Here is a 27,253-nt window from a genome sequence, read left to right as displayed (position 1 = left end):
CGAGAAATGTCCTTCACCAACTGAGAAGGGAACAAAAAGTCAGACAAGGCGAATACAGCAGCGCTGCCCTCTGAGCGTGGGAGACTGCCTTGGTTAAAAAGGCACTATATACCGTCCTCTTTTTTAGAAGACCTGCTCCAAACAAAGAGGAGATCTTGAACGAGCCATCCTGAACCGCTTTGTCTATACAAGACAAAATGCACAAAAGGACTTCTGGTTCAAGTCCTTCAGAATCATGGGCTTTCTTGGACATCCCCCCAAAGGGACCAATCTAAGAAGTTGAAAAACTTCAATACATGAAAGAGTCCCTTGAGGAGATGGTCCAGTTCAGAAATGCCCCAAGTAATACGTGCCGAGTTCAGACCTTGTCTACGTGAAGCGTCAACTAAGGTCGAAAAGTCCGCTTCTGACGTAGACGGAAGAGCAATACCCATATTCTCTCCCGTCTGATACCAAATGCCTCTTTTACCAGCTAGTCTCGCTGAGGCATGCAGAAGACCTTTCTGACTAACTCCTTCTTAGACTTCATCCAAAGAGTCTAAGGACTGAAGAGCCCTCTTCATCGAAATGGCGGGCTTCATTCTGAGAAAAGACGAAGATTTCTTCGTCTTAGCACTCGAAAAAAAGAGAGCGCGGAGAAGGAGGAGCGGCAGGAGTCAAGTCGTCTCCATACTCCTCTAGAAGCAAGGCAGTCAAAACTTTATAGTTCGACAGTCCTTCTCTTCCTTGATACTCTTCCTCCGAGTCTACTTCTAACTCGGGATCTAATTGAGTCTCCGCTGCCAACTCCGTACGTCCTTCCTCTGGAGGAGACAAACTCCTAATAGGAGAGGGGCTAAGGGAATGATATTCCTTCCTCTTCCCCGCTTTAATAGTCCTGGAAGACGCCAAAAGCTCAGGCTTTCTCTCCATAAATGGATGACGCTTTCCCGCTTGGATGACGCTTCTCGTCCGCCAAGCGTCCTGGCTGACGCCTCCCGCTTACGTGGCTGCTGACGTCCGGATGACGCCTCGCGCCTGGAAGACGCTCCGCTCTCAAAAGGCGTCCTAACTGGCGCCAAAATACTGGTTGGAGCCTCGCGTCTACAATCAGCTTTCAAAGACGCTTCATGCCTAAAAGACGTCTCACGTCTCTCTGGCGTTACGTGTCTTCCGTAAGCTCCCCGATCTCGCTCTCGAACCCCGAAAGCTTCTGCGTATGTTTAGAAGCTTCACGTTTGCATGACGCCTCTCGCTTAGCAAGGGAGAGAGGACGAGACTTCTTGATTGGAAGCGCAACGTCCTTCCTACGAGGCGCTAACACTCCCACCAAAGAGGCCAGTTGTTCTTGTACTGCCATGATAATCTTCCTTGAAGCTTCTCCCACGTCAACTGCATGACGCCTTTCGTCATCAATCGGGGGAGAAGTAGGAAAGGGTTCTTCTGCGTCCTCGTCGGGTGACGCTGACGCCATCTTCGCCTTCTTAATAGACGAGGGAGCGTCATCTGAGAAACGCTCTGGGCTCGAATCAAATTCGGGTTCTTTCAAATGCCGTTTCAGAGGCCTCGATAAATCCGACTCCTTCCACCCTCGTTTAGGTGAGGGAGAGGGAGAGGATGAGAAACACTCACGAAGGACGCTTTTTCTAAAGCGCCCTTGAGCAGCCTGCCACGAAACAGAGCTTGCTGAAGGGACGTCTGACCGTTGGGGATTCCCACGACCTCCTTAAGGCTTTCGACTTTCCTTCTCCTCCGGGCATGGGAACTTGGAAGAGGTCTAGGCCTGGGAGCGTCGCAGGGACGATCAAACGCCCCCTCCACAACACTGGGAAGAACTCACTTCACTGTAATGCTCACTTTCACTAGCCTTACCTTGTAAGTCCGCCATTTTGGACTTCATGTCTCGAATCGTAGCTTTCAGATCGGCGATTTCCGAGGCCGATTCCGAAAGTAAACCTTGTGAATTAGACACATAGGGAGAATCTAAATCATTAGAATTAGAAAAAGTATCAATAAAAGGCTCAATAGGCCTTTCAGACGTCTAACCCTATCCCTCTCTAACTTCTTCAAATAAGAAGTTAAAGTCTTCCATTCTTCTGCATTTAATCCCTCGCATTCATGACAAGTATTAGTAGCAGAACACTGAAACCCCCTACATTTACGACATACAGTGTGAGGATCAACCGAAGCTTTCGGTATCCTCACCCTGCAGCCTACATTCACACACATTCTCACACTCACATTTGAATCAGACATACTGAGAAAATTCCAAAAAGCAAGTCCAAAAAACAGTCCACAGTAGCGAATGCCAAAAACACGATCCAGATAAGTCACCAAAAAGCCGATAAACGATGATCAAAGGATGAAATAAGAATCTAAGTCAGGAGGTAATAGCAACAATGTGATACCACCGGCGACAGAGAAAATATGATAGAAAACGGGGATGGTTCCTAGTCCTGCCGCAGCCAGGGCATGGCCGGTAGATCAACCCTGACCTACCTGTAGCGAGTGTCGCGAATTTTGAATTTTCTGTCGGGGACGACGGAGGTCTTAGCTATGTATATATCTGACAGGTAAGTTGATTGTATGAAAACTAAAAATGCTTATTCCGGAGTATTGCATAGTTTTATCACAAAAAGTGCATTTAGTTGTGAAAATATGAAAACAGTAATTTGTGAATATTTTTCAGTGAAAAATACTGTGAATAGGCGAATTTTCCATGAATAATGGGTATATACGGCCCATAGAAAAATCTGCAAATAGGCAAGTCCATGAAAAGCGGAGGTCGACTCTAACTGGAATTGTTTTCAACAAGAAAAGCCATTAAGCTCAAAATGAGGATTTATAAGACAGTTCTCAAACCCATACTATTATATGGGGCAGAAACTTAGGCACTTAAGAGAAAAAAGGAGGGACTGATGGAAAGGACCAAGATGAGGATGGTGAGATGGAATGCAGGAATATCACTACTGGAAAGGAAGGCGAGTCAAGATATAAGAAGAATGTGTGGTATATGTAATGTAAAAAAGAAGGCTAGGGAAACTTGTCTGAGATACTATGGCCATGTAATAAGAAGAGAGGAGGTGGAACCAACCATGGAAGCTGAGAACAAGCCAGTGATGGGGAGGAGTGTGGGGCATCAGTGAATAAGACTGATGGATGGACATGGTGAGGGGGGGTTATGGGTGAGGTGGGACCGGGGGAAGAAGATGCAAGGAAGAGAAATTGACTGGGAAAGTTGACTCGAGTTGCTGACCCTGCTATACAGTGGGACTAATAAGGTCGAAAGAAGAAATATGTGTATAAAAAGCTAAAAGACTTGCCAAGATGACTAACAGATTAAATACCTGATAACTCTGGAGCATGCTAAAGGAAAAGTCCTCAATGAATATTAAAATGTATTATTCCCTTGCAATATTTACCTCGATGTTGCCAGGCTGGGGAAGAGATGGCACACCACGTTTATTCTTGACAGATGGCTTGGAACGTTCTAACCAAGCATCAAAATTTGCAATGTCTCTTTTCAAGCGCATAACTGACTTTGTGACCCGCACCATCGAGGCAGCTTCAATTAAAGTGGCTTCGCTGGACTCTAACTCCTCTATCCACGTATTGATCCTTTCGATTCTCTCATCAATTTCTGCTATTCTCTTCTCAGCAGCTGAGACCTCTTTTTTTAATGATTCCTTTTCTTTCAATAAAGCTTCACAAAGGTCATTTGATTCTGACAACTTAGACTCTACTGCTTGGGAATGATTTTGCTTAATGTGAAGAAAAGCCTCAGGTATCGATAATAAATTACTGCAATCATCTTTATGGACGCACTTGAAACAGTGCCATTTATCGGATAGAGGACACCAGGATATAGTAGGAGCGCCGTGCGCCATGCACGTATTGTTATCCAAGACCTGAATTTGAACTTCCGTGCCTACTTTTGATTTCGCGAGAGCTCGAGACAAGCGAAGTATAGTATACGAGACGGGGAGATGAGTCGCATTTGAAATCTTGATGGGCTTGCGACACTCAGGGCAAACTCGGTCTGGCAGACTCCTCTTGACAAGCGTGTCTATGCAGGGGGTGCAGAGTGAGTGGCCACACCTAAGTGTGCGAGGGCTGTGCTCGTCGTCATCGTAAGCCTCAAAGCAAATGTTGCAGTTGGGCTCCTCTTCATTAAGGTCCATGATTCTGAAATGCCGAGATTAAAGATTACAGCACTCACACTCTATATAATCAAATAAATATGTATATCTATTTATCTATCCATCAGACACTCTTATGGTATATCAAAAAGACATGGGTACACATTAGATATTTACTCATATGCTGCAAATTCTACTTTATCATCTATCAATTTTCTGGGTATTTGGTGTTAAAGTTTATTAATTTTGCATTCCTGCTGCCATCTTGTCTATCCTCATGGGTATTGAGTGGTCATGATGATGACATAGATAAACTGTAAAGACAGGACAGTATTTACAAAAATGTTTTCCTCTACATTGTATTCTATCATTACTTCTACTTTCTTTTCTTTTTTGCAAAAAAATGACACAGACATGATAACTCCATTTGATGGAGACAGAAAATTACTTATCAACTTTTAACCCACTAAATGTTTTACTCCTCCTTCCATATTACATATATCATTATAATACTTTAATGAATGTAATAATGGTTTAATACCTCATTTCTTCTTTCCCTTAACTTTTTCTTATTTTACTCTTTATACTAGTACACATATTTAAATGTCATTTCTAGGCTATACCATTACTTTAACATTTTCCACTTCATACTCATCAGTGTTGGCTTGAACCTTATGGATGGTACTTTTGTTTATCACCCCCATATAATTATATGAATATAACCTACTGGCCTTTCCTTTAAATTTCTGTGCCCTTAATGCTTCCGTTCTTTAATATACTTAAATTGAATGATGATGACGTGCGATAATGAACACCATTCAATGTGTCATTACCTTGAATGATGGTCAAGTTCACAATCTTTCTAAATGTACACTCATAAGAAAAACTCTACTCGAGTGCAGTAATACCCCGAACTTATGCGATTTGAGTTGCGGGAATTCACAATAGCGCGAATTTTTCATTGGAACCAAACTAATTATCATACGCGAGTTCTTCACAATAGCGCGAACATTTACAAATCCTCCAGAAACACTGCAAAACCCTGCAAAAGTGTTTCTGTTAAATTTATTATGTAAATTTTTAAGTTTTAAAGCTTTTTTGTAAAAAAACTTGATTAAAAATGTATTATTTTTATTTTTGTATATGTATAAATATGATACTAAGGTAATTTACAGCACCTGCAGTTAGTGCATATATGTACTTTTACAAGATGCAATACCAACTCACAAAGTTACTGCACTTTTCTTCAACGTTTAATTTCTGAAGTACGTACTAGTAGTACATATACTACAATTACGTAGTGTAAGTTTTCATGCCTTTAAGTGTAAAATCAGCATGGAGATTCTGTGTATGCTATTTATGTTTTTGAAAAATATATACAAAGGCAGTCCGTAATTCAGTGTTTGTCACTATGTAAGACCTTAATGATCAACTAATAAAACATATCAGAGAGATATAACAGAGCTGTCGTTCTGTGAAAATTACTATCTTAACCTCGGAGAAAAGTGATGGTACAATCTTTATGTATGTTATGTAATTACAGCACATACAGTTAAAGTACTTTCAGAAGATGTGATCCCATTCATACTGTTTAAAGATGATACCCCTCCAGAGTTTTCCTCTCTCAAATTTTACATACATTTTCTTTATTTCATTGAATTTTGTAACTTTGTTATAATAGACTTAAGAAGTTCACATACTGACACAAAGAAAACTTCTATTGAATAAGGGGTAACGTTAGTATATGTACAAAAATGAATATGTATGCAAGTAGTAGTTACTGTAACTATTTTTACACCAACCAATTATTTCTTTTTTAAGGGTAATGTATTAATCTAACTTTTAAACCAAATTACAGTAACTTTAATTTCATTTAAAAGTTAGCTAAATACTTAGGGAGCATGATTAGGGTCATATTTAGAGTTCAAACTCTAAAGCATGCATTTATTAGCATTATTAGAGACCGTGCCAAACCTATGCGAAACTTCCCCTTAAGCGAGGGGGTCTGGAACCTAACCTTGCGTAAGTTCGGGGTATTACTGTACACTCAATTTTATGCTCGTTACACTGGCTAGCCTCTTCAAATGAGTATGTAATCAAGCTGAACAACCATACAAACAGGCTATGCAATTCAAATATGAATCTGGATACGTAATTTACTTGATTCTGATACTGTAATCTTAATAATTGTGATTTAAAAAATTGAAAAAGAAAATACGTACGTACTATATATGTATGCTGTTATTTTCCTTACTTCAATATTGAAAAAAAAAGAACTTTTTAATACTAAAATTGTTAGTAACTGCAATACTTCAAGAAATGAATTTGTTAATTTTAATAAAAAAAGGGAACATTAAAGTACTCATAATTTGCAAATTTTTTCTATGGGCCATACATACCCATTATTCGTAAAAAATTCACCTATTCATGATATTTTTCACCGAGAAATATTCACAAATTACTGTATTTTTATATCATTTTCCTGAATATATGCACTTTTTGTGGTAAACCTATTAAATAAAACTCAGGTATAATAATTTTTTTTTAGGGTTTTAACTATCAAAGTAGGCAGTTCTAAGCCATTTTTAGAAGGGCTTGAAGTTTTTGTGGATTTTAGCTTTTGCAAGGGTCTGGATCCATCCCCAGAGAATATGGGCAGTCCACCTTACCTTAATAGATTCAATGTTATGATTATTAAATGATTTCCATGAATATATGGTACGGTTAAAACCAAGTGGGCCATTTTATCAAAATGAAAAGTTTGATTCAGATTCTAATACTGATTACATACACTGATTCTTCATATACCCCTGGATTGTCATATAGTTACGATATACTAATGCCAAGTATCCTTGTGAAAAATATATAATATGTACATACAGTATTCTTGGCTTTATAATAATAATAATAATAATAATATCCTGCCGAGCATGCGATCGGGAGCTGGCTTGAGCCCGCAGCCAGGCAGCCAATGAAAAAAAAGAAAGCTCCCCACCACAAGAGCCAATGAAAAGGCAGCGGCACGACGCCCCCCGCTGCGCCACCGCAATATAAGCAGCTGGACTCACTTCTCACTTCAGTCCTTCACACACCTCCGCCCAAGAGGATGTCTGAGGTTTATTCAGACGAAACGTCCGGAAAGGAATAGAAAGAATAGAAAAGAAATAGAATTTAACATAAATTCTATCTGTAATAAACTCTACGGGGATATGCCCGAAAATTTGACTACCCCAACTGAAATTTTTACACAATAAAATCCATTCGTTCTACCTAATTGAGATATGTCAACCTTCGGTGCGTTGCTCACCAGTTTAAGCAACAATGAGAAAGCAATAATTAGAAAAATAGAGAAGAACCTATATAAAATTAATGCAGCTGAGGCAGCAATTACTTTTAATAAAAAAAAAAATAAATAATAATAATAATAATAATAATAATAATAATAATAATAATAATAATAATAATATCCTTTATTTCAGCTCAAGGCCATCTACATGGAATATACAAAATGCAGACAGTAACATACACAATCTAGATACATGAGACATGATAAAAAAAAAAATGACATTGTTATGATACAATAAAGTTTCATACATACTTACCTGGCAGATATATACATAGCTATAGACTCCGTCGTTTCCCGACAGAATTTCAAATTTCGCGGCACTCGCTACAAGGTAGGTCAGGTGATCTACCGCCCTGCTCTGGGTGGCAGGACTAGGAACTATTCCCGTTTTCTAATCAGATTCTCTCTTCCACCTGTCTCCTGCGGGGAGGCTGGGTGGGCCTTTAATTGTATATATCTGCCAGGTAAGTATGTATGAAACTTTATTGTATCATAACAATGTCATTTTCATACATTCAACTTACCTGTCAGATCAGATAATATACATAGCTGATTGACACCCTTTGGTGGAGGGCAAGAGACAGCTAACTAACTGACTAGACAGGTAAACAACATATGTTGTAGGTATAAATAAACCTTAGTTCCTACCTTCTTAGATGGAAGACTTCGTGGCTACTGCCCAGGAGTCTGCTTCATCTCAAGAGCCTTAGTCGAGATTAGTGATCTGTGGCCAAGAGTTTCTTGTGGATCTGTCGATGGGGTCTCTTCCACTTACTCGACAGAACCTAACTGGCGTTTGTCAATGGGAGCACATCCGCTTATATGACAACACGCATTTATTTAAGGAGCACACAACCAATCCCGATCACCCGATCCTAACCCGTGTTAGTTCTAAGATTGCTTAGAGTTATCCCCAAACTCTCAGCAAACAACCACAAACTCGAAACTCATACATACAAAAACACAAATTTTTGTACCCCTCTAATAGTCAGATGTCACTCGATTTTCAAATGAAGCGAAGTGAAGGCCGCTTGTGCGACAACTGACACTCCCTATACACCGAAAACCCGAGAACACATCCGACAAGAGGGTTACGTACACAGTTTTAAGGATTGGTGCTTTCTCCTTTACCCAGAAACCGTCTGTGCTGACACAAACGGACCTAACGAAAAACATTTATCATACGTAAGCTCGTACGTCTTTTAAATAATGTGATGCAAACACGGAGTTTGCATCTCCAATAATTGCGTCCAAAATGTTCTTGAGTGACATATTTCTTTGGAACGCCACAGAGGTTGCGATTGCCCTAACTTCTGGGGGCTCTCACTCTTAAAAGATTAAAAGAATCATCTGGACAATTCTTATGAGCTTCTGTAATAACACTTCTAACAAAGAAGGCTAAGGCGTTCTTGGACATTGCTCTCTTGGGGTCTTTCACTGAGCACCAAAGACCTTTTTGAACGAACCCCCAACTGCTTCTTCTTGTCCAGATAAAATTTTAGAGCTCTAACTGGGCAAAGGGATCTTTCTGCCTCCCTGCCCACCAAACTAGAAAGTCCTTTCACTTCGAAGCTCCTGGGCCAGGGATTCGAAGGGTTTTCATTTTTGGCAAGAAAAAGGGACTGAAATGAACAAATTGCAGAGTCTCCTTTGAAGCCAACTCTTGATTCAAGGGCGTGCAACTCACTGACTCTCTTTGCCGTTGCCAGAGACATCAGAAACAAACACTTTCTAGTGACGTTACGAAACGAAGCAGTGTGAAGTGGTTCGAATTCCTCTGATGATAAAAATTTAAGGACCACATCTAAGTTCCAGCTTGGAACCTTAGGTTCAAGTGATTTTGATGTTTCGAAGGAACGAATGAGGTCATGCAAATCCTTATCATTCGTTAGATCTAATCCCCTGTTTCTAAAGACTGCTGAAAGCATACTCCTGTACCCCTTAATGGTCGGTACCGAGAGATGCGACTTTTGTCTAAGAAACAGAAGGAAATCCGCAATTTCGGTCACAGAGGTACTGGAAGAGGACAGCTTCTTCGACCTGCACCAGTTTCTGAAAACTTCCCACTTCGATTGGTACACTCGCCTAGTAGATGATCTGCGGGCTCTAGCAATTGCGTTTGCTGCCTGGCGAGAAAACCCTCTCGCTCTGACAAGTCTTTCGATAGTCGAAAGGCAGTCAGAGCAAGAGCGGGTAGATTTTGATGGTACCTCTCGAAGTGGGGTTGTTTGAGCAGATCTATTCTGTTTGGAAGAGATCTGGGGAAGTCCACCGTCCATTCCATCACCTCTGTGAACCAAATTTGAGCTGGCCAATACGGAGCAATCAGAGTCATCTTGGTTCCTTCGGATGCCACGAATTTTCTGACTACTTCCCCCAGTATCTTGAACGGGGGAAAAGCGTAAACGTCTATCCCTGACCAGTCCAGGAGAAAGGCGTCTGTTGCATAAGCCCGGGGATCTTCCACCAGGGCACAAAATGTTTCTATCCTCTTGGAGAGGAATGTGGCGAAAAGATCTATTTGAGGCTTCCCCCAAAGGAGCCAAAGGCTCTGACAGACTTCTGAGTGGAGTGTCCATTCTGTGGGAAGGACCTGGAACCTCCTGCTCAATCTGTCCGCTCTCACATTCCTCTCCCCTTGGACAAACCTTGTTAGAAGAACCACCTTCCTTTGGTTCGCCCAAATCAGTAGATCTCTTGCCAGCTCGTACAGAGCAAAAGAGTGCGTCCCTCCTTGTTTCTTGATATAAGCCAGGGCTGTCGTATTGTCTGAATTTATCTGTACGACTTTGCCCCTGACTATGTGTTCGAAGCTCTTTAGCGCCAGGTGAATTGCTAAGAGCTCTTTGCAATTTATGTGCCATGACACCTGTTCCGCCGACCAGGTGCCTGACACTTCTTTGGATCAATGTGGGCCCCCCGCCCGACTCCGAGGCGTCTGAAAACAATGTCAGGCTTGGGTTCCGTACTTGCAGGGACACTCCTTTGTTTTCCTTTAACGGAATCAACCACCACTTCAAATGATGTTTTATTTCTTCCGAGATTGGAAACGTGTCTGAGAGCTGACCTGTCTTCCAACTCCAACTTCTTCTTAGGAAGAACTGAAGCGGTCGAAGATGTAATCTTCCTAGGAGAAAGAACTGTTCGAGCGAGGAAAGGGTTCCCAGAAGGCTCAGCCATTCCCTCGCTGAAGTGCGTTCTTTCCCTAGAAAGTTCGATACTGTGGCACAGCCTTTCTTTATTCTCTCTTGAGATGGAAAAACTCGAAAACCCCGAGAATCCATCTGAATCCCCAGATAAACCACGTTCTGGCTGGGGATCATCTGAGACTTCTCGAGGTTCACGATCAATCCCAAAGATTTTGTCAATTCCAGTGTTGTTGACAGGTCCTCCAAACACTGCTTTTGAGACCTGGCTCTGATGAGCCAGTCGTCCAGGTACAGGGAGACGTTTATCCCTTTCAAATGTAAGTGTCTTGCTACATTCTTCATCACGTCTGTGAAGACTTGAGGAGCCGTGGACAGGCCGAAACACAGGGCCCTGAACTGATAGACTCTTCCTTCGAACATAAATCGAAGGTACTTCCTCGACGAATGGTGGATCGGGATGTGGAAGTATGCGTCCTGAAGGTCTAGGGACGCCATCCAATCCCCTTGCCGCAGTGCCGCAAGGACTGAAGCAGACGTTTCCATGCTGAACTTCTGTTGTTCGACGAATCTGTTCAGCGCACTTACGTCCAGTACCGGTCTCCATCCCCCCGAGGCTTTTGCTACAAGAAACAAGCGATTGTAAAACCCCGGGGAGCTGCAATCCAGCACTAGCTCTATTGCTCTTTTGTCCCACATCTGTTCCACCATTTGACGAAGAGTATCCATCAGAACAGGGTCCCTGTATCTGGCGGACAATTCCCTCGGTGATGTTGTCAAGGGAGGAATGTCCTTGAACGGAATGCGATACCCCTTCTTGATAATCGACATCGTCCAAGGATTCGCTCCTATGTCTTCCCAGGCTTTCGCAAACGAATGTAACCTGGCTCCTACGGGTGTCTGGAGGACAGAATTCTCACTTCCCTTTCTTAAAGGGACGGAAGGAAGACCTGCCCCTCTTTTCGGTTGACTTCCTTCTGGCGATCGATCTAGTTGGAAGACCTCCTCGAAAGGGCTGCTGCTGAGCTGGTCGAGTCACTTTCTTTTCCTCACTAGCCACAGGCCTATTCTTCCTTGAGGATTGTCTAAGGAGATCCTGGGTGGCCTTTTCAGTGAGAGAATGCGCGATATCCTTCACCAACTGCGAGGGAAAAAGGTGTTCAGAGAGAGGCGCAAACAATAAGGCGGCTCTCTGCGAAGGAGAGACGGCCTTCGTGAGGAAAGCACTGTGAACCGCCCTCTTCTTTAACACTCCTGCACCAAAGAGGGAGCATACCTCAGCCGATCCATCCTGCACCGCCTTGTCAATGCATGCGAGGATGCTATTTAGGGTTTCTGGGTCGAGTTGTTCCTTTTCCTGCGATTTCTTGGCCAGAACCCCAAGGGACCAATCTAAAAAGTTAAACACTTCTAAAGTGTGAAACAGCCCCTTGAGGAGGTGGTCCGTTTCCGAAAGCCCCCATGTTACCTTCGCTGCATTCAAAGCGTGCCTTCTCGACGAATCCACCAAACTCGAGAAGTCTGATTCAGCTGAAACGGACAGAGACAATCCCATATTCTCTCCCGTTTCGTACCAAATGCCTCTCCTCCCTGTCAGTTTAGCGGGAGGCATACAAAAGACCGTCCTTCCTAATTCCTTCTTCTTCTTGAACCAGGAGTCAAGAGATTGAAGAGCCCTCCTCATAGAAATAGCAGGCTTCATTTTAAGGAAGGAGGAAGACTTGTGTGTTTTCGTGCTCGAAAACAGAGAGCGTGGAGAAGGGGGAGCAGCTGGTGTCAAAGAGTCTCCATATTCCTCCAATAGAAGGGACGAAAGAACTTTATAATTAGAAGATCCTTCCTTCATTTCGTCCTCCGAGGCATCTTCTGGGTTCATAGGCTCGGAAGGAGAAGGCTCCCTTCTTTCTTCTGACTCCTCTCTTACTCTCTTACGAGTGTCAGGTTCTTCATCCGAGGAATGCGCCTGGTGTACAGCAGGAGTATCTCGCCTGGGAGGAGTAACGTGTTTGGAATACTCCTGGCGCTTGGCAGGCGCAGAGCGCCTCGAATACTCCTGGCTTCTAGTAGGCGCATCTTGTTCAGAATACTCCTGGCGCGCGGGAGGCGCCTGGCGCGCGGGAGGCGCCTGGCGCGCGGGAGGCGCCTGGCGCCTGGGAGGCGCCTGGCGCCTGGGAGGAGTATAAGCTTCGGAATACTCCTGGCGCCTGGGAGGAGTATTAAGTCCAGAGTACTCCTGGCGCCTAGGAGGAGTATAAGCTTCGGAATACTCCTGGCGCCTGGGAGGAGTATTAAGTTCAGAATACTCCTGGCGCCTGGGAGGAGTATCTAGGTCCGATGACTCCTGGCGCCTGGTAGGAGCCTTAGAATGCGCCTGATGTTTAGTAGGAGTATTGATCCCGGTAGGCGCTTTCCGTCTCACAAGCGCTCTACTCCTACTAGGATCTTCCTCTTCCGCTAACTCTTGGCGCTTGATTGAAGATCTTGAATGTTGTACTGGCTCTTCGCGCCTACTCGGAGCCTGGCTCCTGGTTGGCGCCTTACTCTTGACAGGAGTAACTTCCTTTCTTACTTCACTCCTGTCTAACGCACTGCTCCCCCCAGAGATGGCCGCCTGAGCGACAACTCCCCTGAAGGGTGCGTCGTGCCCGACAGGAGATCGGTATTTAGATCTTTTAATAGGAAGCCTATCATCCTTCTTCCTAGTAGGCTCCTTATAAAGAGTTCCTACTAACGAGGCTAATTGCTCCTGCATATTCATTAGTATTCTCCTTGTTGAGGAGTCTTTCGAATCCGGAGAGGGAGATCTGGAAGGCGCTCTAGGCTCCCTTCCAGACCCATAGTCTGAATGTATCCTCGCCTTCTTTATTACCGAAGGCGCTCCTTCTTCAGAGAAGCGCTCGGGACTCGAATTGAGTTCATGCTCTTTCATATTTCTCTTCAGCGGACGGGAAAGTTTCGACTCCTTCCATCCTCTTCTCGGAGAAGGCGAACTAGATGAAGAAAAGCACTCTCGAAGGACGCTTTTCCTATAGCGGTCCTTGGCATTATATGATATGCTCGATTCTGCCGAAGGGACGCCTGATCGTTGGGGATTCTCCACAACCCCCGTACGGCTTTCGACATTCCTTCTCCTCCGGGCCAGGGAGCTTGGAAGAGGTCTAGGCCTGGGAGCGTCGCAGAGACGACCAGGACGCCCCTCCACTACACTGGGGACACTAACATCACTAGCGAAACCACATTCACTTTCCTTACCTTCCAATGCTGCGACTTTTTCTTGCATTTTCTGAAGGGAAGCTCTAAGTTCCGCTATTTCCGAAGCAGAACTAGAGGGATTAGCAATTTGTGAACGGGCTGAAACAGAATTGTCATGATTATCAGCGGAAGAAGGTACAGAACTAGATAGTAAATCATGAGAAGCAGACATTTTGCGGGTTTTACAAGCCGCCTTCCTCACTCTATCTCTCTCTAACTTCTTCAAGTAAGAAGTTAGATTCTTCCACTCTTGTGCACTCAATTTCTCACACTCGTCACACGTATTATCAATCGAGCATTCAGCCATTCTACACCCACTACAAGTAGTTGTGAGGATCTACCGAAGCTTTCGGAATCCTCACCTTACAGCCCTCATTCACACACACTCTGAAACTAACACTAGAGTCAGACATATTCAAGAATTCCAAAAACCAAGTCCAAAAAACAGTCCACGATAGCGAATGCCAAACAACGATCCAAGTACGTCACACCAAATATCAGCGAGAGATGATCAAAAGCTTGCGAAAAACGAATTCTAGTCAGGAGGAAGTAACAACAATGTTGATACCGCCGGCGACAGAGAGAATCTGATTAGAAAACGGGAATAGTTCCTAGTCCTGCCACCCAGTAGCAGGGCTGGTAGATCACCTGACCTACCTGTAGCGAGTGCCGCGAAATTTGAAATTCTGTCGGGAACGACGGAGTCTATAGCTATGTATATATCTGACAGGTAAGTTGAATGTATGAAAATGAATAATCGGCACTTATCCACCAAATAGCTGAGGTAGCATAAAAGATAGTAATCACAATACTGGTAATAACAGTAGTAATATTGGTGAGAAAACACAAATGCAATGAGAGTTATAACAGTTAGTGCACAGATTATATAACTTAAATTTCATCTAGAGACCTTGGGTGGTTACAGTAGTCAGGTCCAGAGAGCTAAATACAAAAATTGAATGCAAAAAAACTATACAGGCAGTCCCCAGTTATTGGCAGACTCAGTTAAGGGCGATCCGATTTTATGGCATTTGTCTAGCACCATAAAAATGTTATTGTTATAATACAATTAAGTTTGTTCATACTTACCTGGCAGATATATATAGCTGTATTTTCTGAAGTCCGACAGAATTTAAAAATTCGCGGCACACGCAGTGGGCGGCCAGGTGGTAGTACCCATTCCCGCCGCTGGAGGCGGATATCAGGAACTATTCCCATTTTCTATTCATATTTTATCAGTGCCACTGTCTCCTGAGGGGAGGTGGGTGGGCACTTTAATTATATATATCTGCAGGTAAGTATGAACAAACTTAATTGTATTATAACAATAACATTTTGTTCATGAAACTTACCTGACAGATATATATAGCTGAATCCCACCTTCGGATGGTGGGAAGAGACAGAATAGGATTTTTGGGAAACTAAATTAAGTAGATGATATACATCTTGGTTCCTGACCTGTTAGCATAGCCGACTTCGTGATTACTGTCACCAAAGTCTGCTTCTGCGTTACTAGAGTTGCCAGCGAGGTAGAGACCTGTAAGCTGGTGCGCTCTAGATGATCTGTCAACGGGTGCGTGACCACAATGTGACTAGACCAATATGAACCCATACTTCTGAGGGCACCGAAGCTAAAACCACCACCTGACCTAACCTATCAAAGTTAGTTCCATAACTTCTAGGCTAAAGAAAAGGAACGCGCCTCAAGCGACCAACCCTTCAAAGTTAAAAGCACACCTATCCCTTTTCTATAGGATAGGATTCGTGTTGCTTCTGGCACCCAATAATATATCTACGGATATGTATGGTCCTAGCTACTTACGGATCTGAAATGTCGTCTTCACATCCCGTCGGGAGTGTGAAGCGAACACAGAGTTGCTTCGCTAAAGCGTGGCACTCAGGATGTTACTGAGTGTCATGCTCTGTTGAAATGCTTCCGAGGCCGCGCCCTCACCTCTTGAGCATTCATTATTAAGAAAAAATCTCAAATCTTTTATGCAAACATAATGAATGAGACCTCTTAAAAGAACTCCTTGGCTATAATGCCAGGGTGTTCTTGGACATGAACCAGTCTGGTCTTTTTACGGAACACCGCAGATTGTCGGGTGTGTGAAGCGAACCCAGAGTTGCTTCGCAAAAGCGTGGCACCTCAGGATGTTGTACCCGAGTGTCCATGCTCTGTTGAAATGCTTCCGAGGCCGCGCCCTCACCTCTTGAGCATTGATATTAAGAAAAAATCTCAAATCTTTATGCAAACATAATGAATGAGACCTCTTAAAAGAACTCCTTGGCTATCATGCCAGGGTGTTCTTGGACATGAACTAGTCTGGTCTTTTTACGGAACACCGCAGATTGTCTGTTGACCTTGACTTTCTATAGTTTTATCAAGATAAAACTTGAGAGACCCTACAGGGCACAGGACTCTCTAATGCCCTTGCCCAATAATTTGTGCCATACCCTTGGTCTCCAAGCCTTCGGGTCAATGGTTAGACAGGTTTATTTTCGTTCTTATCAAGAACGGAAGGCTTAGCGGACAGACCGCATTATGTCCTTTAAAGCCAAAACCTCACTAACCCTCCTTGCCGTGGCTAGTAGCGGTTAGAATATTAGCCTTTCTGGTCACGTGTATTAAGTTCGCAGAAAGGATAGGTTCGAAATGCTTTTGGCATCAGAAACTCAGACTACGTCTAAGTTCCATGCCGGAACCTTTGATCCAGAGAATTTCAAGATCTCCACAGACCTCAAAGATCGTGAAGCTTTGTTGTTTGACAGAACCGAATCTCTGAGCCTAGAGGCCGTCAACAACATATTTGCATATTCTACAATAGTTAGGACTTCTATCTTATCTCATACTTCATACGGAAAGATAGAACCATAACGAAATTCACAGAGGTCGAGGTGGAGGAACAGTCATTTCCCTTCACTACCTCCAGAAACGGCCCCTCCGATTGAAAACTGAAAATAGGCAGCACTGCTTTGCCTTGGCCAAGAGACTGCCATTAATCTTGAAGCTCTTATCGCTTCTCGATAGTCTGAACGCCTTCAGAGTCAGAGAGGAGAGATATTAGATACTTCACTAAGTGACGATGTTAGATTACACAGATTCTCTCGGGAAGGGTCTTTGGACAATTCTCTGAATTACCTGACCTCTGTGATCCAACCTCTTAGAGGCCAACATGTGGCGACTAAAGCTAATCCTCTAGGATCATGAATAAGGGAACCACTTAAGAGGAAGCTCCTTCGTCTTCAATATTACGAAAAACTTAACGAAAGGACGCCCTCAGTCTCTCCTCACTTTCGACATACTTCTAAGTGAGGATTACTCAGACGTCAGTAGTTGTTGCCTTCGATCGAGAAGACCCGCACGGACGTGCACTAGTTTAACGAACCTCTTGAGGATCGTTACGTTCCGTGCCCAAGCCCATAACCAATTCTCTCTTCTCGAGCTATGAGAGAGCTGAGAAATTATCCGAGATGATTTGGGCCACTCGATCCAACCTCACCCTTCGAGGAACTGGAGAGCCGACCAATTTGGCTTCCTAATTCTCCAGACAATGTGCCAGAACATCTGTTCTCTGTTAGGATGTCTGGCACCCTCTCGCTATCACCCGAGGTGATCCTCAAGCCGTTGAGAGAAATTAGAATTACAAGATCTTTGATGTTATTCCAATTTCTTCGTGAGGAAAAATTTGTAGAGGTCTGAATTGCTGTTTATTCAGGGAAAACAAGCTTCTCCAGCGAGGAAATGGTCCCCAGCAAACTCATCCATTCCCTCACTCCGCCTGCTTCCTTCCCTAAATAAGGCTGCACTTTGCATAAGCAGGAGAGCATTATTATAGTGCTATGCCGCGGTAGATTCGTACAGAATGTTACCGTGCGGTAAACCCGCACCTCCTAACAAGTATAAAAGATATCTTGTTGAAATTTTCTAAGTAAACGGCAGGTATGATCATTCAAGATTACTAGAAATTTCCTCAACCCGAGGCTAAAATCCATGATTGTAGGGCAGAGAGACGGTTTATTCAGCCATTCCCGCAAGGGGGAGAGACGTAACCAACAGCGCATGACACCGAGCTAGCCGGTACTGCGTAGATCACAGTAACAGCAGCCTTGATCATCGTCTCGCACTATGTGCCTGAGTTGCCAGCTACTCCTTTTACGAAGGGATAGGTATGAAATTATCGAGCAAAAGGGAACTCTCAAGCAGGCATATTTAAACGAAACAAAATTCGCTAAATACAGAAGCTGAGTTGGTGTTGCAGTTCAATTAGAATACTTCTCGTCTAAGTCGCAATCCGTAGAATAACTAGGATATGCGCCTACCCCTCGGACAATTCAACTGCTTAGTAGAATCATGTTCGCGAGGTTAATATACGTAGTATATTTATAGTATTCTGAACAACGATCTCCATCCTAAATTCTTTCCTTCAAGAAAACAAAATAAGGATTGGAGATCGACCACCTTCGATCTCTATCAAAAAGAGTGAAGGAGAAGTCTTCCTCGAAGGAAAGCTTCAATGGTGAACAGAATACTATCTGCCTGAGTTGCCAGCTACTCCTTTACGAAGGAATAGGTATGATATTATCGAGCAAAAGGAAACTCTCAAGCAGGCCTATTTAAACGAAACAGAATTCGCTAAATACAGAAGCTGAGTTGGTGTTGTCGTAACAATACCTGAAGAGTTGTTCTTACTCCGAAAACTCTTGGAAGGTTGAAGGGAGTGTCAAATAAATACATTAGACAACCAAGTTTTTGTCTTTCGGCTTTCTAATACCGCAGAGGTAAATACGATATGCGTATATGACTCGACCCATGCGTTAGCAAAATGACGCAAAGATAAACTACGTAAGTATTGTAGTAATTTGAACATCGAATTCTCTACTACATCTTTCCTGGACGAGGAAGAGAGAAAGAAAGGAAAACGACTGTCCACGTTCTAATGAACGAGACTTTTAAAAGAACTCCTTGACTCTTTGCCAAGACTCTTTTCCAAGAAAAGGGAGTAACATTCGAATAGAGATCATCAAGAGAGAACCGAGGATCGAAAAAGACCGTTCAAATGTCTTATGATATTGGACAAAAAAGACTTCCTGGATAGTCTACAAGTCTTTCTCTTAACCCCGGATGAGCCTCTGAAAATGAATGAGAGCTCTTCCGAAATTTGTTAATGAGTTTATCCGCTTAAACGATAAAAACGTTAAAATCTATGTCAATGAGAACTACCCCATTTATGAGGGGTCCCCCACTTAAATGACAATGGGGAAAACGTCCTGACTTGACAAAACTATTAGCACTTTGCTAATAGGGGAAAACCCTTTAACATGACCGAAAGTCACCCAGGAATCCGAGTATATAATCTTCCCGATTCTCAAAGAAATCGATGAAGAGGAAAGAGGGATCGAAGAAAAAATTCGGGTATGTCTCTCCGCTAACTCCGAATCCTTTTTTAAAAATTTCTGTAAAGAAATGTCCTCAACAGCAAATAAGACGCCTTCAACAAGTCTTTTCTCTCGCAAAGCGTCCTGCCGAGCTTCCACCGAAGCGTCCTGGCGAATGTCCACAAAAGCGTCCTGCTGAGCGTCCTCAAAAGCTCCTGCTATCGTCCTCAAAAGCGTCCTGCCCGAGCGTCCTCAAAAGCGTCCTGCTTAGCGTCCCTGGAAAGCGTCCTGCCTGAGCGTCCTCAAAAAACGTCCTGCTTAGCTACGAGCGTGTCTGAGCAGAGAACACCAAGTCTTCTAACGACGTTTCAGAGAGGAACTCGTTGAGCGCCTTGATGCATGCAAGGCCCGCCAAGAGGCGTCCTGGCGAGCTAGACCTTGCCAACATCTCAAATGTTATGACGAACCGCGTTTTGCGTATGACATTGAATATTTTTAAGGGACGTCCTCATGCGAGTCTCCATGGATGAGCCGCACGCTGCTCCTGAAGTGTGTGAACACTAAAGGAAGACGTATGGCTTTCGTCTTCCGCAAGGTGCTTGCCGAGCGTCCTGGAGAATGTCTCTACTTATAGGACGTCGAGCACCTCCAAAAGCTTCCTCACGTCTAAATTGCCCTTCTTATGCCGACCAGAGACATAAGTTGTTTGACTGTGCAAAGCAGCTTGCCGGCCGTCAAACTTATCAGCTTGCTTTATCGAAGTAAAGCGAACGTTACATAACGTATACGGAGCGCATGAGGAGAGAGCGAATACTGAGTTGCTCCTCCAAAAGGTGGAATCAAGAATGTCCTTGATTACCAAATTCTTTTGGAATGCTAGCGAGGTTGAAACAGCTCTAACTTCATGAGCGTTCACTCGCAGGAGGCTCAAATCACTCTTCTGGCAAGATGAATGAACCTCCTTAATAATGTATAAGTGATATATACATGAGCGTTCATATACATGAGCGTTCACGTCGCAGGAGGCTCAAATCACTCTTCTGGCAAGATGAATGAGCTCCTTAATAATGTATACATGATGTATACATGACGGTCACTCGCAGGAGGCTCAAATCACTCTTCTGGCAAGATGATGAGCCTCCTTAATAATTGTATAAATGATATATACATGAGGCGTTCTCGCAGGAGGCTTAAATCACTCTTCTGGCAAGATGAATGAGCCTCCTTAAATGTCCCTTAGGAAAAGAGCCAGTGCATTCTTCTAAAAGGGAAAATGTGGTCTCTTTACTCTTTCATCCTCTCGTGACGAGAGAGAGGACGTGAAGCGTCCTCTTCTCTAAAGCTTCTTTAGGGGGCGCGAGTCCTTCCGAGAACTCCAACCCCTGTGTGGGGAGGACGCCTCGGAGGACGAGAAGCAATCCTTCAAGATTCGTGCACGTGCACGATCTTTAGCAGCCTGGGAAGAGTCAACAGGTTCTGCCGAAGGGACGCCAGATCGGTGGGAGCCCCCGTAACCCTCTTGCGGCTTTCGACATGCCCTCTCCCTGAGTCCTGGGAGTCCGACAGAGGTCCAGGCCTAGAGGCATTATGGGGCCGATCTGACGCCCCCTCCACAACACAAGGGGCACTACACTTCACAACACTGATTGGAGAGCGAGCACTTTAGTCTAAGATTACTTGATGTAATCCTTTAGCAGACACTTCTTCTAGGCTCGTAAGCCATACACAGGGTTAGGCAAAATAAAATCTACAGGAGGTTAGAAGGTTCATTATTTCTAACTTCTGTTTACTGTGGAGGAAAACTCCTGATTCTAACACGCTCTAAAATGCGTAAATGAATCCTCCTTCTTCCGTAATCAGTCACACATTACACTAATTACCTTATGCAAAGAAAACATGTAAACGTCATATATCTAAGCGAGTGTCTACCGAAAGTTCCGGTAGCCTCACCTTACCATGCAGACAACAAAGTCTGAAACTAGGCTAACTAGCTTCAGACATCAAATGCAATGAAAAAATTTACGATAGCGTATGCTAGCCACAAATCCAAGTTAATAATCGAAAGAATAATTAGGATACTTAAGTGGCTAATGAAGTTTCAAAATCCTAGGCGGAGGTCTGTAAACAGTTGTTTACCGACCGGCGACAGAAAAAAATATGAATAGAAAATGGGAATAGTTCCTGATATCCGCCTCCCAGCGGCGGGAATGGGTACTACCACCTGGCGCCCCACGCGTGTGCCGCGAATTTTTAAATTCTGTTGGACTTCAGAAAATACAGCTATATATATATCTGTCAGGTAAGTTTCATGAACAAATTGGCGATTTATGGTGCCATAATGCGCCGAGTTTTGGTTATCAGCGCCATAAGGTGCCGATAATAGAATTATGGCATCATAGCACACCTAACAGATGTACCATTAACCAGTTATCAGCGCCATAAGCATCGTAAATTGCCGATTTTCGGTTAATGGTAGGTCCCGCTTATCAGCACTCCTCCGAGAATGGAACCCCTGCCGTTAACCGGCGACTGCCTGCACAGTGGTCCCCCCCGTATTCGCAGGGGATGCGTACCAGACCCCTGTGAATAGTTTGAACACCTATAAAATGCTAAAAACAGCTTATTTTGTTAGTTACAACTCAAGAAAAACCGACTAAAAATGTTTATAATTGGTTTTTTTAATAGCTATCACAAAAAGTGCATTTTATGATGAAATTGACCAAAAAACCCGGGATTTGTGGATATTTCTCATAGAAAAATACCGCAAATATGGGAATTTTCCGCGAATAATGCGGGGAAACTATCCCGAGAGAAATCCACGAATGTGTGTCCGCAAATCCGGAGAACGCAAATACGGGGGGTCCACTTAACTAAAGTGGCTAACAATTTGTGTATCATATATGAAGCATGGCTATTTTCTGAAAGGATAAGAATGATTTTCATATGCTTGTTTAATCAGGTATAATTTCTAGACATTCTATGGGTAAAAAGCTAATCAATAAAATTAAGTTTGCTTCAAAATTTTAGACAAATATATACTTAAATGTAAAACACATAATTAATAGCAGCACAACTGATTATATACAGTACATGTAGCCTGTTCCTTAGGCTTAGTGTTCGTACTGACCAAACCACTGAAAGATAAGATTGAACTGGTAAGCCTATAAAGCTTATAGAAATGCAAGATACAATATACATCATGACATATGACTTTCCATACACCATAATTTATGTAATAAAATCAAAGGCACCTTCTGTAAACTAAGTGTGCAACTATGATAGCAACAATAAGATAGTATGAGGCTGGCACTAAGAATTTCACTGATACTATAAGAAGTTTGTACAGTAATACCTCAAATTTACACGAGGTTAGGTTCCAGACCCCCTGGCGCAAGGGAAAGTTTTGCGTAAGTTTGCTAATAAATGCTTACTTCTAGAGTTTGAACACTAAAAATTACCCTAATCATGCTCTCTAAGTATTAGGCTAACTTTTAAATGAAATTAAAGTTACTGTAATTTGATTTAAAGTTAGTTTAATACATTACCCTTAAAAAAGGAATACTAACTGGTTGGCATAAAAATAGTTACAGTAACTACCATGTACATACGTATCCACTTTCGTACGTATACGTAATAAAGTTACCCCTAATTCATGGGATGCCATTTTCTTTTTCTGTCAGAGTAACTTTTCTTTGCATTACTATATAAACTTCATCAGTCAGTCATAACGAAGTCACACAATTAAATAAAATAAAGAAAACATGTATGTACATAAGTAATGTTTGCAGAGGGTGAAGGTAAAATTAAATAAATTTAAAATCATGAACTAGTGTGAGAGCTAATTATGAGAGTGAGAGAGAGAGAGAGAGAGAGAGAGAGAGAGAGAGAGAGAGAGAGAGAGAGAGAGAGAGAGAGAGAGAGAGATACGTCATGTAGGTAAAACTCTGGAGGGTATCATCTTTAAAAAGTAAGAATGGGATCACATGTTCTGAAAGTACATTAACTGTATGTGCTGTAATTACGTAACACAGTACATACAGATTGTACCAGCACTTTTCTCCGAGGTTAAGAAAGTAATTTTCACTGAACGACAACTCTGATGTTTTACTAGTTGATCAAGGAGTTCTTATATAATGACTAACACTGAATTACCTACTGCCTTTGTATTATTTTCAAAAATAAAAATAGCATGTACAAAATCTCTGTACTGATTTTACACTTAAAAGCATGAAAACTTACACTAATTGTAGTATATTAGTATGTACTTCTGAAATTAAAGTTTCTGAAGGGATATCATCTTTGAAAAGTGTAGTAACTTTGTGAGTGGGTATCACATCTCACAAAAGTACATATAAGCACTAACTGCATATTTATATATGTACAAAAATAAAAATAATAAATTCTTAATAAATATTTTATACAGAAAAGCTTTAAAATTAAAAAATGTGCATAATAAATTAAACATAAACACTTTTGCAGAGTTTTGCAGTGCTTCTGGAGGGTTCGCAAATGTTCGCGCTATTGTGAAGAACTTGCGTATGATGATTAGTTAGGTTCCAATGAAAAGTTCGTGCTATTGTGAATTCGTGCAAATCAAATCGTGTAAGTTCGGGGTATTACTGTATTAAAAAGTAAATTGTACTTTTCCTAACTCTACAAACCTGAGGTCCTTTACATTAGGAATTACTTTCAGCGTAGGCTGGAATACAGCTGTCAAATTCTTGAACAAGGTGGTTAGGCAATAACTACTGTCTGATAGGTGGGTAGGCCCGCTTGCTCAGATGTAAACACTCCACTTTGCCTTTCGGCCCAGGTTTCAGATTGACAGGTGGCATGAGGTGGGCATTAATGTAAAGGACCTCAGGTTTGTCGAGTTAGGAAAAATACATTTTCCCTTAAAAACCTGTGATTTGTTCCTACAAGATATACAAACCCTTGGTCCTTTACATTAGAAAGACTCACTGATTGGTGGGAGCACACCTGGGCTAATCCTCCTGGTCATAAGAGCGAGGAGGAGTGCCCTGCCTCTGACAACTTGATCGGAGTATAGGAATGGCATGATCAAGAGTCAGACTTCTGGGTCTTTCCGAAATGAGTGAGCAATCATAACTCATCTGAAAAAGGGCTGGAAAGAATATTTAAGAGTTGGAGGCATTAAGGCAAGGTTCTGGGAAGGGTTTGCATTACTGCCAGTCTCCTTCACCCCTTGCTAGAGGAAGGAGATTGCTTCTATGATTCTAATAAGAAAACTAGAAAGGAAACTCGATATACAAGCTTACCACACCAAACTTCCGACCAGCAACTGTACGAGTCCTGTCCTCAACCTGAAGGAAGAGGAGTAGAAGGACGAGGAGTAGAAGGACGAAGAGAGGAAGGCAAAGAGGCAATCACTCTCACATCTTTCTTACATCGAGAACTGCACACCATAGGTGAAATGCAACTTGTCCTCTTGAAGGAACCGGGTAAGCAAACAACTTGTGAGCATCCACCATCACTCCAAGGACCTGTGGGCAGACTCGAAGGAAGAAAGATATAAATGTGGTCGTAATGAGACCACACCTATCTTCCGGTCCAACATATTCTTCAGAGTGATGAAAAGTACCAAACCACTAGCACTGCTCGCTCTCCGAGAGAATGTACAGTGAACGTATCAAACTTCAGAGGAGTTCCTCACGATCGTGTAGGACTTGGAGGAAGATGTGTCATTAGACACTTCTGCATTGGAAGTCAGCAGTGGATAAAGGTATTGACACCCAATGAAGGGTGTTGATCCTTTGTAGGTATGGCAACACACCAATAGGACAAAGTAATGACTGATCTGGATCAACCAATACAAAATCCAAAGTGCAGGAGATCATGAAGGACTCAGACTCATCAACAGATGCCGAATGATTGCGTATTGGAGACGGAGTCATGACATGACGCCTGCCTTTTGAAGGGTGATGTTGAGAACGAACCATGCAAATCGTCTATCTTCTTCGCCAACGATTTTATGAGACAAGGTGATGATTCTCACAAGGTACATGCACATTAGACAAGAGTCAAATGCCTTCTTGAGACTGAGGTCCCTCATTAGTAGTTTCTCATTAATAGTTGAATCTCAACTACATCTCCACAGCTGAATCGGAGAGAAGTGAACTCTCACGATTCTGATCATAGAAAAAGTCCTGTCGATGACACCAACAAGTGAAGACAGTTCTAATCCCTGGTGTTTTACAGAAGACTGGAATAATTATTCCACAATTTCATTGCTGTTCGGCAAGAAAGCTGGTGCTTGCAATGAAGGCGGAGTCTTTCAGTAATGAAAACATAGGGACTGTACTGCCTGAAGAACTGCTTCTTGTGGGTTGGATCAGAGAGGAACTTTTCTATCTACTCTGGAAGCAGAGCTCGTTGGGTGGGGAACAGGTGAAGTCTTCCGTTATTCATTTTTATTTCGGGGTGAACAAAGAATTGAACACCTTACGAATTGGAAAATGTATATTATACGACAAAACTCAAATTGTCAGAAGAAAATCATTCTGCATCATCACAGCGGCTGATGGGGCAGGTGTGATGAAGCAGAAGACCACAGACTTCTGTTATACCGTGGGGTAAGCAGAAAGATGATGAAGAGTCTAATGAGATATATCTCCATCTGAAAATTCTCACAACAGCAAATGTGGAACACCAGGCATGTGCCTTATGCAAGAATTCCAATTCCAAGCCAACCAGACACCTAAGTCTGTGATGGCCAAGCAGAGATTTGAATTGGTAGATAATCCTTGATAGAGAAGAAACAATACTAAGACGAACAGACTCTCGACAGAAGGGTTGCCTGGTAGTGCATTCCATGTTGGAATGCATTTGTCTTAGAACCATCAAGTGCAAAAAAGATACACTCGAGCATCTGCATTTTAACTGAAATGGGAGGGAAAGAAACGCTCTTGTTCACTGATAATGCAAATATTGTGGTGTTGCTGGCAAATAATACCACTAGTCATCTCAAAATCAAAACCAGAACCTCTTGGGAGGCCCGAAAGGCTATCCTGAATTTCAGGTTAATTAAGAGAAGGTACTATTTGTCTGTCACATACCAGAAGAATTAACTTAGAGATATGCATCTATGTATTACTCGGATGGTGCAACTGATAACAGACACATGTCGCAAGGAGACCATACAAATATATTTGTAGGTTCCTGTAAATTGCGTTCCAGCCTAATTTGTCTTCATTTGAGACAAGAATAAGGATTGGAAGCAGACCTTCATTCTCTAATGAAGAGAGCGAAGGTGAAGCTGTCCAGAAGTGAGACTTCTATGGTATTAAGAGGACACCGAAGATGAATAGTTCAAGCCGAACTGGTTGTTCCCAAAACAGTAGCACTAGAGAGGCGTTCAAACTTCTTGGTGTTATCCATCCTGAGCAGATTGACATTTGTTTGGTAAGATCCCAAGATTGAACCAAAAACACAGTCTCTTGGATTTGAACTTTGGGGAGTAGACTCCTTAGAGTTCATCTTATTCCCTTGTTCATCCCAGTGTAACCCAGGAAATGGAAAAAAGAAAAAAAAAAAAAAACAAGAGGGGATTGACTATTCTTGCTTGCTCTTCTCTGAACTTGTGGTCTTCTCACTCCGTCAAACGAAGTATTTATTTCCTACAACTGTTTCATTCGCACTCACAAACATACATCTTCATTGAAAGGCGTCCAAAAGCAAAATGGAGGGTTTAAAGCCAAGCAAGCGAGCCTACCTGACTACCAGATGGTAGTTATTGCCTAACCACCTTGATCAAGAATCTAACAGCTGTATTCCAGCCTACGAATGTAGTTCCTAATGTAAAGAACCAAGGGTTTGTATATCGTGTAGGGACAATAATATTTCTCGAGATATGATTAATAAATGGCATAATTGCTAACCTCCTGTAAACCCTGTGGCTAGCACATGCAGTGCAACATTACCTCTTGCCAGTACATACATGCTTGCCAAGAATCCTTAAAATTGCGGGTAAGGCGCAAAGCGCCAATCCGCTA

The 27,253-nt window shown here is 42.7% G+C and overlaps 1 protein-coding gene across 3 annotated transcripts in view; it reads right to left on the bottom strand.

Annotated features, from left to right (window-relative positions):
• LOC135203006 (uncharacterized) overlaps positions 1–27,253 on the bottom strand; it is a 158,574-nt gene that overhangs the window by 55,899 nt on the left and 75,422 nt on the right. The window contains exons 2-3 of one of the 3 annotated variants that reach the window (XM_064232563.1): positions 4,296–4,432; positions 3,402–4,164 (exon numbers count right to left, since the gene is read on the bottom strand). In XM_064232563.1, coding sequence (XP_064088633.1) covers positions 3,402–4,160 — 759 coding nt within the window. In that variant the 5' untranslated portion in view covers positions 4,161–4,164; positions 4,296–4,432. Of the gene's footprint in view, positions 1–3,401; positions 4,165–4,295; positions 4,433–21,645; positions 21,774–27,253 lie in introns of those variants that run through there. The other 2 variants (XM_064232564.1, XM_064232562.1) reach the window with 2 other exon arrangements.

This window comes from Macrobrachium nipponense, chromosome 33, assembly GCF_015104395.2.
Source record: "Macrobrachium nipponense isolate FS-2020 chromosome 33, ASM1510439v2, whole genome shotgun sequence".
Classification (NCBI taxonomy): domain Eukaryota; kingdom Metazoa; phylum Arthropoda; class Malacostraca; order Decapoda; family Palaemonidae; genus Macrobrachium; species Macrobrachium nipponense.
Note: the sequence above shows the minus strand (reverse complement) of the source record. Positions and strands in the feature narration are given on the sequence as shown.